This window comes from Xenopus tropicalis, chromosome 7 (assembly GCF_000004195.4).
Source record: "Xenopus tropicalis strain Nigerian chromosome 7, UCB_Xtro_10.0, whole genome shotgun sequence".
NCBI classification, from domain to species: domain Eukaryota; kingdom Metazoa; phylum Chordata; class Amphibia; order Anura; family Pipidae; genus Xenopus; species Xenopus tropicalis.
In genome coordinates this window covers 64,793,601-64,806,540 of record NC_030683.2, presented here as the reverse complement: position 1 = coordinate 64,806,540, position 12,940 = coordinate 64,793,601, and the positions used below count along the sequence as shown (strand labels likewise).

Sequence of the window (12,940 nt, the reverse complement as noted above, 5' to 3'; positions counted from 1 at the left end):
CACCACACGATGTAATAACAAAGTTTCATTTCTTTCATATAAAAGATGCTTTTCTTAGGGAATACAGACATGTTAAGGAGATGCCAGATCACTTTAAATTCATTAGAATATTTGCAGACTTGTCAGCTGCCACTTTAGCTCAGCGCAGGGAATATGCTGACTCTACAGTGATAGTAAATAATATACCATATAAATGGGGCTACCCCACAAAACTAATTGTAGCCAGAACTGATGCTGAATTCACCAGAAGAGACGCAGATAACTATGAGAGAATGGGATGTAATACAAACAGACGCTACCATACAACATCCAGCCAAAAAGAAACCTAGATTAATCTCTGATTGGGAAAAAGTACATCACACCCCTGTCGCAAGAAAGTTTATCTTGTCCTTCTTTTTTTTAATAGACTCTGGACTAAAGAGGCAGTTGGTTAAAATTGCTTATTAATTGCTTATTAATAGATGTTTCTATTGCTTAGTTATTACCAAGTTGTTTACAAGTTATTACCAAGTTGTGTACAAAATGTATTGTTCAACAAGTTAACTTCCCCCCAATTCAATATTTCCAGACACTGTATACAGAGTATGCATATTCTTCTTTGATAAGCTTAACAAACTTAAGGCTTATCATTTTTGTATTCTTTTTTCATATATTTTGGGTTCTATACTATAACCAACATCAAAGTAATTCTTCTGTGATACATCTTGACGTGTGTCCTTTATCAATACACATAGGGGCTGATTTACTAATCCACGAATCCGAATCCCGAATGGGAAAAATCGGATTGTAAACGAACATTTTGCGACTTTTTCGTATTTTTTGCGACTTTTTCGTAGCCGTTACGACTTGAGCGAATTGTTGCGACTTTTTCATATTGAGCGCTAGTAAACGGCGGGCAAACCTTTCCGATTTTTTTGCGACGGCTACGAAAAAGTTGCGACGGCAAAATCGCAAAATACCGATCATTACGAAAAAAACGCATTCGGACGCTTTCGATCCGTTTGTAGATTAGTAAATCGGCCCCATAGTATGTCTAGTCTCGGAGTCAGCAACTCATGAAATAAACTACAAATATGGCAGTACCAATTAAATTGATTTCCCTTAATGTTTAGGGACTTAATGCTCCTTTTATAAGAGCTAAAACATATGTATAAACAAAAAGCCGACATTGTATTCTTACAAGAAACACGTTTCAAAAAAAGATAGTATCCCAAATTTTATTTCCCTCATATCTTTACTGCATCTGCTTCACAAAAGAAAAAAGGAGTGGCCATTATGATCCATCTCAAAACGACTTTTGAGTTAATACATCAAGAGTCTGACTCTGAGGGTAGATATATAATTCTGATTTGTAGACTAAACAATGAAATATACACTTTATGTAATCTGTATGCTCCAAATGCTACGCAAATTAACTTCCTTAAAGGACATGTAAACCCCATACACAAAAATGTAATCAGTGAACAGCCTTTTTGAAATCTTGAAATACCTGGCACTCCGGTTGTTCAAAGGTTAATAGTAAGGCTGCAGCATCCTCTTAAAGGAGAAGGAAAGGCTAAGTCACTTGAGGGTGCCAAAATGTTAGGCACCCCCAAGTGACTTAGATCGCTTACCTTATACCCCGGGCTGGTGCCCCTGTACGAAGAGAACAGCACCGGCAAGCGCTTCCTAGTTCCTATTCGCTTGTGCGCACATGCGCAGTAGAGTGAAAAGCCGAACTTAAACAATAAAGTCGGCTTTTCACTCTACTGCGCATGCGCCGGCCCACGGATTTCGCCGGCAGAAGAATAAGGAAGGAGGAAGCGCTCACTACAAGTACCCCGGGCTGGTGCTTTTTTCTCCTAACAGGGGCACCAGCCCAGGGTACAAGGTAAGCGGTCTCTGATTAGTCACTTGGGGGGCCTAACATTTTGGCACCCCCAAGTGACTTAGCCTTTCCTTCTCCTTTAATCACTTAGATTTCCTTCTCCTCCTGACCCAACCGGGCCCCCACCCTCAGGAATTTACTTCAGCTGTTGGCTCCTGGGCATGCTCAGTTGTTCTAAGCTCAGATTACTAAACACACCCTCCAGTCTAGCAGCCAGTGAAGATGAGGCATTGCTGCTTCCCATAGAAACTCAGCTCTAGCTGTCTGCTCCTACTTTTTTCTCCCAACCAACTCTCCTGAGTTCAGTTTAACCATAACAGCGCTCAATTCAAGCAGAACATTTTATCAAAGTAAGTTCTGCCTGTGTGAGCCTGCATTCTTAATAAAATGTACACAAAATAGGGGTTTTGTGCAGGTATGCTGTTTGAAAATTTAAATGTAACTGATGTCAGAGGGAAAATGGCCACCAGGTGAAAGCTGCTATTTGTTAGAGGAAATTGTGATGCTACTGGCAAACAGAGGGGATATATGCAGTACACGTCATGCCATTTGGGTGGGGGTGATGTGCCCAACATATATACGTTGTAGTAAAATGTAGGCTTTTACGTGTCCTTTAAGATGGTTTTTGAAAAGGTCTGTAAGCAAAAGCAAGGTTTAATTATAATTGGTGGAGATTTATATCTCATACAAGGTCCTAAACTAGATACCACATTAATTTCAGGTGAATAGCGAAAAATAGTTGCTAAAAACTGTAAGATAGAGGATAATAATACTCCTTTAGCTAAACTCATCCTTCAGTACAACCTTTATGATTCTTGGAGAACTCTTAATCCCAAATCTAGAGATTATACTTTTTATTAGTTCTCCTACGATACTTAAAAAGAGCAGATATACTGTAGGAATCATTTCATGGTCAGACTATGCTCCAATATAAATGAACCCTCAAATACCAACAAATACTTGGAGATTGAACAAATCTTTATTGAATAATATAAAAGACAGAGAATATTACAGTACTTGCATAAAAGTATACTTATTTAATTCCTCTTCAGAATCTTCAATCACGGTTCTATGGTATGCTCATAAAGCAACCATACAATGGATTTTCCTGCAGACAGCAGCATATTACAAAGAGAAAAACAAATTAGAGCAGAATACTTAAGAAACTAATCTTGCCAGTCTGCTGCTTCAAATGGAAGCTCCGTTCCTCTAATCTAAAGGAGTGGCCTCTGGTTATGGGAAAACAACACCCCCTATCTGTCTATAATCCCCTCTAATGTATTTGTACAGAGTAATCATGTCCCCTCGCAATCGCCTGTTTTCCAGAGAAAACAACCCCAACCTCGACAGTCTAACCTCATAGTTTAAATCTTCCATCCCCTTTACCAGTTTAGTTGCACGTCTCTGCACTCTCTCCAGCTCATTAATATCCTTCTTAAGGACTGGAGCCCAAAACTGCACTGCATACTCAAGGTGAGGCCTTACCAGGGACCTATAAAGAGGCAAAATTATGTTTTCATCCTTTGAGTCAATGCCCTTTTTTATACAAGACAGCACTTTATTTGCTTTAGTAGCCACAGAATGACACTGTCTGGAATTAGACAACTTGTTATCTACAAAAACCCCTAGATCCTTCTCCAAAAGTGCAAATTATGCTTTTTACCCATTCCACAGCACACAAATATTCAGACACCAACAGTTCTTCAGTCTTTAATTCGCATGATTTTTGTGGTGAACAAGATGAGGTCTGGGGGGTCTGAATCTATTGCCTCTCATAGTATATAATTTATTTGAGTCTAAAATTCCTACTGAATCTCTGATATTTAATGTATCTGGGTTGTTGTCACTACCCTCTGCCTGTTATTATATAATGTATTAAAGAGACTTTGGAGTCACTGTACAACTGAACTTTATTTGGGGTTAATCAGAGGCTCTTTAAATGATGTTTTTTTTGGTTTTCTTCCCTCCACCTAAAACATTTCAGTTTGTTTTTCAATTGAGTGGTACAGTTTATAGGTCACATTAAAGGAGTAAAAAGTTCTAAAATGATTTATCTTTGTCCCATTTTTGTACAGCAAAGGAACCTGACATTTTACCAGGGGTGTGTAGACTTTTTATATCCACTGTACCTTGATATTATTTCTAAAGAAAATTTTGTTTCTTAGTGCAATCATTAACTTTTTACCCATCCCACAGCACACAAAAATTCAGACACCAACAGTGACCTATAACCTTTTTGCTCTCAATTTGTAATTAACTAATTGCAAAACACTATTAAACACATCATTTACGTCTTTTAGTCTCTTTCTTTTAAATAAAATACTTTTTCTACAGAATGCAAGAACAATACCTTCATTCACAATGACCTGTCTGCCCGATGGGACATGGGACAAAAAGTTGCCAAAGTGCATAAGTAAGTAATATATATATATTGTGAAAAATTAGCACAAAGTAAATAAGAAGGATTTCCCTCAAATATTCAGAAAAGTTATTGATTTACCAGCTGAAAAGCCACATGTTTGAATATATATGCACACTTTACTTAACCATATCTAGTACCAATATATCATGTAAGCTCTTTGCATAGCTTACCAAAGCTTACTCAAAATGTTAAGACTATGTTCTTTAGTCACAGGGGAATGCCTTGATTACTTGTTTGTAAAAAAAGCAAGCAGTAAATTAGTCTGTACAAAAAGGTGAGAGTTTGGTACAAACACACAACTCAGTTTTTGCTTGTATTTTTTCTGCATGGGTGCCATTCTCATATTTACCACTGGGTGTTTTTTTTAGCAATGCAGACAATGTCATAGTTAATTTTATTTTATACATTAGCAAAACCTTCTTTAGTCTTTAATTAGCATGATTTTTGTGGCGAACAAGATGAGGTCTGGGGGGTCTGAATCCATTGCCTCTCATAGTATATAATTTATTTGAGTCTAAAATTCCTACTGAATCGCTGATATTTAATGTATCTGGGTTGTTGTCACTACCCTCTGCCTGTTATTATATAATGTATTAAAGAGACTTGGGAGTCACTGTACAACTGAATTGAACTGAATTTAACATGATTTTGAATGTGATTGCTTAATTCTGAACACAGCTACATCCCCAGTTAGAAGAGGGTGTGCACACTTATGCAACCACATTATTTTCATTTTTTTGGTTTTCTTCCCTCCACCTAAAAGATTTCAGTTTTCAATTGAGTGGTACAGTTTATAGGTCACATTAAAGGTGGAAAAGTTCTGAAATGATTTATCTTTGTCTCATTTTTGTACAGCACAGGAACCTGACATTTTACCAGGGGTGTGTAGACTTTTTATATCCACTGTATTTTGATATTATTTCTAAAGAAAACTTTGTTTCTTAGTGCAATCATGAGCTTTCTGGATTATGTTTTACAGTTGTTAACTGTGGTAACCCTGATGACATAGAAAATGGAACATATAGCTTTGTGACAGCAAAAGAAGTGACTTTATATAATTCAGTTGTGCAGTATAATTGCACAGAACCCTATTACATAAAAGAAGGAAAAGGTAAGACTTATTTAAATGATCCCTTTATATTGTGTTACAAATGATCAGTTGAATCAAATGAGAAGCACATACTAATAGCACGGTGTTTGTGCATGGCTATTCCCTCTCTTATGTGTTCTTTTAGAAACCTCCCAGATTTATCAGGAGTAACCCATTTTTATAACTCAATAGGACAGATCTGATGTAATTGTGTGTGGCTGGTTGTAGGTAGGTGTGGTTGGGAGCGAGTCCTGGATGTATTCAATAACCTTTTGGATTTCATGTGTATTATAATACTACCACTCATTATTAAAGTGATACTAACACATTCTAGATTTTACAGAAATCCTTCAGTATCATTGAAAGTATCTTTCTGTTGCTGTTCTACCATGTTAAATCTAATACCTCTCCCAAAACCTCCCCCTTTTAGTTACCTGTATTGTACTTACTGCATTTCATTAAACATGGCTGCTGAAACCACGATACTAGGGGGCTGATTTACTAAGACACGAATTCGAATTGGAAAAATTCCGATTGGAAAACGAACATTCTGCGACTTTTTCGTATTCTTTGCGATTTTTTCGGCGCCTTTACGACTTTTTGGAAATTATCGCGACTTTTTCGTTACCAATACAATTTGCGCGAAAAAACGCGACTTTTTCTTTACCAATACGACTTGCGCGAAAAAACGCAAGTTTTCGTAGCCATTCCGAAAGTTGCGCAAAATCTGGCGATTTTTTCGTAGCGTTAAAACTTGCGCGAAAAGTCGCGCCTTTTTCGTAGCGTTAAAACTTAAAAGGCGCAACGTTTCGCGCAAGTTTTAACTCTACGAAAAAAAATCGACTTTTCGCGCAAGTTTTAACGCTACGAAAAAATCGCCAGATTTTGCGCAACTTTCGGAATGGCTACGAAAAACTCGCGTTTTTTCGCAAAAATCGTATTGGTAAAGAAAAAGTTGCGATAATTTCCGAAAAAATCGCAAAATACCGATCATTACGAAAAAAAACGCAATCGGACGCATTCGGCCCGTTCGTGGGTTAGTAAATGTGCCCCTAGGTTTTGAGGTGGATAAACCACTTGGTTCTCCATACTGTATCCTGGTTGAAAATTCAACAGAGATATTTAACATAGGTGGGGGGTAAGCAACTAGTTTAACACATTATTAAATAGGAAAAAGTTTAAGCACAGTTCTCTAAAACCTGGAACAAGTTTGTATTAAATTAGCATTGTGAGGCCACAATTAAAGGTGCATTAGGTCGACCAACAATGTTGTGTTACCAAACAGATATTCTCTGCAAACCTTGAGAGAGCACACCTAGACTAATTCATGTATTATTGTTACTGATATGACCGAAACTAAATTCCCTGGTCCTATCAGTCATTATATTCTTTGCAAACACACACATATAAACCAGGGTATGGTACAATTTCCCAAAACCAGTTTATGTACTGTAGAGCACAGGCTTTGAAATGACACATACAAATGCTAAGGGTGCCTATATTAATGGAAATATATATATATATTTGCAATGTCACCATTGGCCAGTGGAAGAAAGACTGCACAGGGCACATCATATAAATATGAATTCAGATTTTATATATTTTTCCATGAAGTAAGAGGCAGCATTTTTACTAGAGTGAACAGATATTAATAGTATATTAATAGTATATGACATCATCATTGTAATATAAGTCATTTTTAAAACATGTAGTGCATCTTAAAACTGGCCCATTGCACTGAAAATATTTGCCAGTACATGGACATTGAGTGTCAAATCAAACACTTCAGAAGTTCCGTTTTATTTTTATTTAGGTCTTCCCAGACCTAATAAATGTATAAAGCATATAAAATATCACTAATGTGAAATAAAATGGTTTGGGGCTATGGATTAGTGTGTTATTCGTAGAATTATAATTTAAAAGAATTATTGTTTATTTTAGGAGAGTACAGGTGTGGAGCTGATGGGTTCTGGGAAGATATTGAATCTGAGAAGAAAACACCCCCAATCTGTGTGCCTGGTATTGTGTTTTTCCTTTTTTAATTACTTATGCATGTATTGTTTGTTCTTAATGAGCAGATTGAAATTAGAAATGGAACAATACATACAAACATACAAAGAGATTTTTTTTGTTTATCATGTGAAATGTGTGGACCTAATAATTATGATATTTATTGTTTTGGATGTTTCAAGCTTTTTGTAAGCCTTGCAAGCAATCTGCATCAGAAACACATATGTTTTAAGTTGCAGAGATCTTCTTGTATGGAATATATTATCCAGAATGGTCAGGACCTGGTTTTGTGGGGTCTTTTTTGTAATTTGGAGCACTGTACATTAAGGCTAAGACTAAAAAACATAAAGCAAAACTAATCTGCGTTAGTCAGTGCTGTATTGGTGAGGGGTGTAAGGCATGATGGCGTACTGCCCCAAACTTGCATGGCTTGCAATTTTAGCAGTGGAAGGGGTTCAGGTTGCAATGGGCCCTGTCCTTTTTATGAAAATAGATTTAGACAACGAGCCGTAATTCTGGTCATTAAATGATACAGCCCCCACCCTGACCTGCTCCAATGCTAAATTTGTGGGCATGGGGGTTGAGCCTGAGTCTCAGAATCACCCTTGTCAGACTGGGCTGCAATTAGGAACAGCAGGACAAATGGCTGCTGGAAAACGTAGGACCAGTGGTCCTAAATGATATGTAGCTCACTCTTTCAATGCCCGCTAAAAATATTTAGCTATGAGCCCCATTAATTCTAGTAGCTAGGGTTGAAAAAATACACACAATCTCAAAATTCAATCCAAAAATCAATCCAGTAATCTAAGGGAAATTAAAAGAAAAGATTAAAAAGCTAATGGCACACAGATTGTTTTCTCTGCTGGTCTCAATTTGCAACCAGAGAAAAGCCGATCTGCTGTTTTCTGTACCCTTTATAGGTGTGCACTAACAGGCACGGATCTGCCAGTGAGCACACACACAGAACAAATTTCACATTACGCCAGCAGAGAATATAACCCAGGTGCCATTAGCCCTAGCCTAGACCATAAATTAAAGGACATCTAAACATATAATACTTTATACTGCTAACCACTTTTAAGTATTTTTTAATCTGCTTAATTTTGGCATTCTGCTGCCTCTACTATATACTTCTTTATATTGTGTTTTAAATATCTGCTTATTTACATATTAATAGCAAAAAAAAAAACCCAAAACATAAAAATCCAGATATAACAAATCTATCTTACATTTTCTCATATCTTACCAAGCTGTAAACATCTGTATTGCAAAAGAAGGTTTATCAAACTGTTGAATGAAATAGTAGTAAGGTGTATGTCTATATTAACCCAGTTCAAGTTTCAGGGATTCCCAAATAAATTCATGATATTCTTTTGCTCCTTCAAAGTTATAGATAGATTTAGCATATTCTGGATATAGTCAAATCTGGAAGAAAATTGCCGTAATGTGAAAGTTGGTGCAGACTATTAACCACCAGGCTGCTACTATGATTTGTGTAAAAAGTAATTTTCTGTAAACATGTGAAATGCTTTGGTGAGAGGCATAATAGTGCTAGTTTAGGTTGTGGTTGAATATGTTCTTGAAAAATGTGTGAGGCAACCTTAAAAATGTATTCTCAAAAGATATAAACTATTGAAAAAGTCCACAAAGCAAGAAAATACATACCTATATATGAGGGCATCCTCTCAAATAATTTGGAGAAAAGTGCAATTTTTTTCTTGTGTTCAGAAGGCCTCCACCAACAAAAAACTACCTTATATGAGGTCTCTTGCACATATTTTGGAAACATTTTTTAAGCTATTCCAAATTTCAAGTCATGTTTCCAGTCTAACGTAGCCTTAGAAGGTACATAGGAGTCAACTGATGTTAATTGTTCTAAGAGGAAAGAAAGGTTGTCTAGATCAGTGCTGTCCAACTGGCGGCCCGCTCTGACCCCCCTCTGTGTGGCCCCCCACCTGTCTGGCTGCTTTGATGGCTTACTCTTGTGTAAGCTTTACATGGTATCAGTACTATGATTAACTGCCCCCCCTGCATGGTTCACACCTCAGATTCAGGCTGTAAACCCTCTGTATTGTTTAAAAATGTAATCCCCTGTGTTGTTCATACTTTTTAATCTCTGCATTGTTCACTCCCTGCTGTGTTCACACCTCAGGCTCAGACTGTAATCACCCATATTGTCCCCCTGTTCACACCTAAGACAGACTGAAGGAGCAGTAGAAACCCACAAATAATCCCTGCACACTACAAAAAGAACATATACTGAGGTGGTACTGCAATTAAAACGTTTTTTAATATATAGTTATTGTGCAGACTGTAGGAGCAGTGCCAGCATTGTGTCACTGTATGCTGCCTGTGTGTGCCATACACACAGACAGCATAGGGCAGGAAGAGTATGGCACACACAGGCAGCATAGGGCAGGCAGAGTATGGCACACACAGGCAGCATAGGGCAGGCAGAGTATGGCACACACAGGCATTATAGGGCAGGCAGAGTATGGCACACACAGGCAGGGAAGGCAGAGTATGGCAGGTTTTTGCTGTACTACAACCATTAATATGGGTATGGTCATGTGATAACATGGGTGTGGTTTCAAGTGGGGAGTGGTCAAAACTGGCTTCCATTATCGGCCCTCCACCACGTAGGTCGGAAAAATTCCGGCCCTCGGTACCACAGAAGTTGGACAGCACTGGTCTAGATCATAAAAAAGCCTGTCAAAAATAGGTTTAAGTGGATCTTGAGTGGAGATGAAAGAAGTAATTTGGTTATATGATTTCTGAAGGTAATTGCAGGATATCTTAATTTTGCATTGTTTTTCTATTTCTTGTTTGTATCTGTCCCCCACTATATCTGTGTTAACAACTTTTTGATTTTTTTCTGTTTACTGACTAAAGGACTTATTTACAAAGGTGAAATAAGTACCAAATGCAATGCAATATTTTTCCCTACAATGTGTCTTGCCCTCACTTTGTAGTGCCAACACACTCAGACACAATTTTTTTGCTTCTCTGGTGTACATCACAAAAAATTGTGTTTGACAACAAATTACATGCTGTGGTGCAACTTTTGACAATCATTTAAAGGTAATGTATATGGGCAGTTCATGGGAATCCAAGATTGCATTTATTGAGACAAACATGTACAGTGTTTAATAAATGTGGCTTTGTTCCCTGCCCCCTACATACAGATTTCCTTCATCCCTTTCATTACATCTGCTTTTCACATCTAGTTTGCCCAAAGGAATTCATAAAAAAGGGGGGCTAATTTTCCAGTTTGTATTTGCAGGAGGCCAATGTTTCTAGAACAGAAATACTGAAAGCATAGTCATTGCACCTAAGGAAGCCATGGATGTGTGTTAATCAATGTTTCGGATCATAATTTTTTTTCCATAAGCACTTAAAGTTTTTGTTGCAAATGATAATTTCAACTCCAGTCATAAGGGTGGGTGCAAAATGATATATTATTTAGTAGGTAAACTCCTACAGCTTACCTGTGGGTTGAAAAAGTTATAACACTTTATATGAATATTGTGCAAGAAGGTGGTTTGGCAAGGATTTGTTGCATGTTCTTTAAGTTTTAGATTTCTGTTATATTTATATATTTATGTTATATATATATATATATATATATCTTCTGTTTGTCAAAAACTAAAATAAACACATAGCACATTGTCCAGGTGGTGTTTAAATTTGGTCAGACAATGGTATTTCAAGTTTGAAAATTTTAGTTGATCCCGGGTAAGCTTTGTGTACTGTACATGTTAATGATTTCACATAGATAGTTTTGCTCATATAGTTTTGATCTATCATTTAAGTAACAGAAAATATGGCTCAGGACAATAATGGCTCAGGCAGCAAAATCTAAATATTAATCCTTCTTTTTTCAGATTGTGGAAAGCGGAAACCAGCAGCTGCTGGTCGAATAGTTGGAGGGGAATTTGCCAATGTTGGGGAATTCCCATGGCAAGTGTTTATAAATGCCAATAACGAGAGGGGAGGAGGGGCACTACTACTGGACAACTGGATTTTAACAGCGGCGCATGTAGTCTACTCCTACGATGATTTATCAAGCATACTTATAAAAATGGGATTCCTGTCAACTCAGGACAGCAATTACATAAGGGGCTGGCCAGAAGCAGTTTTTATCCATGAGGGCTACAAACCAGGACATTATAACAATGACATTGCCCTGATTAAACTTAAAAACAAAGTGCCTCTCAGTGAAGAAAGCATTCTTGGCATATGTCTTCCTACAAAAGAAAAGTCGTACCATATTTCACACAAAGATGATGACAATCATGTAGGCCTTGTAGCTGGCTGGGGACTAACTGAGGCACAACGCTCTTCTCGCAAATTAAGGTTTGTTGAAGTGAATATTGTCGATCATAGCACATGCAAAGCTGAATATGCAAAGCTGGATGCACAATATATAGTAACTGAAAACATGATATGTGCTGGCTTTGAAATAGGTGTCAAAGACTCTTGTGCTGGGGATAGTGGAGGTGCACTGGCATTTATGAATGCAGAAAGCAAGAAATGGTTTGTTGGTGGAATAGTATCCTGGGGAGTGGGCTGTGGAGTTGCAAGGCAATATGGTGTATACACAAAAGTAACAAACTACCTTGACTGGATTGAGAAAACCATTCAAGCTAATTAAAATAAAATAAATGTAAATACATATTACTGACATTTAATTAAAACATCTTAAGACTATTAGGACTGTAAATGTTTCTGTTCGAATTTTTATTACCATATATTGTTGCAGTTAGATTTTGGAGCACTGGTTAGAACAGGGAAAGATTCTCATCTATTTACACCTGATTTTTTTGTAAACAACAACCACTGCAGGGACCACCAATATTTTAGTTAAGTCCTATATAAATATGAGGTTTCTAATGTATGTAGAGGTATATTCATAAGTGCAGCAGACACACATATTTGTGTGGGCACAGTGGAGATCTTAGACCTTGTCTTCCTTACTCTGTGCAGCTGTTGGTAAGGTAGTACTTTCAATCTATCCATTTTTAGTAGTGATCTTAATGATGTTCACTCCTGTCTCTGCTCCTATATTAAGCAGTTTCTTTTACTTTTACCTCTTCTTACTTACCGTATATATACTCGAGTATAAGCCGATCCGAATATAAGCAGAGGTACCTAATTTTACCTAAGAAAACTGGAAATGCAGGGTGGGTGGGAAATGCAGCCGCATATATTTTGAAACTACAACCAGCACCCAAGAATGCAACCAATTTTATGTGATGCATGGATCCTGTTTACTAGATACAACACAAGCATCCATTGCAAAGAAACAAGGACACGTATATATCTGTTTTAGTACAAGGATAAGGACCTTGTGTGCAGTACAGCCTACCAAAGCTCATATCAAATGTAAAAAAACCTGCACATCCAGTAGAAGATATATTCCAAATTTCATTTAGATTTTACTTCCAAAGTACAGGGTTAAGTCATAGAGGTTGAATATTCTGTTTGCCTCTTTCCTATGTTATATTTAGTTTTGATGATTAAATATTGCTGTCATAACTGTGTTTCATAA

General features: G+C 37.2%; 1 protein-coding gene across 2 annotated transcripts in view; it reads left to right on the top strand.

The window, feature by feature from the left end:
* The window catches only part of masp2 (mannan-binding lectin serine peptidase 2), a 32,228-nt gene extending 19,301 nt beyond the window's left edge, over positions 1-12,927 (top strand). Inside the window, exons 7-10 of one of the 2 annotated variants that reach the window (XM_012966492.3) lie at positions 4,202-4,280; positions 5,269-5,400; positions 7,321-7,398; positions 11,274-12,927. In XM_012966492.3, coding sequence (XP_012821946.2) covers positions 4,202-4,280; positions 5,269-5,400; positions 7,321-7,398; positions 11,274-12,043 — 1,059 coding nt within the window. In that variant the 3' untranslated portion in view covers positions 12,044-12,927. 2 annotated transcript variants of the gene reach the window in all.
* The last annotated feature ends 13 nt before the right edge of the window (positions 12,928-12,940 follow it).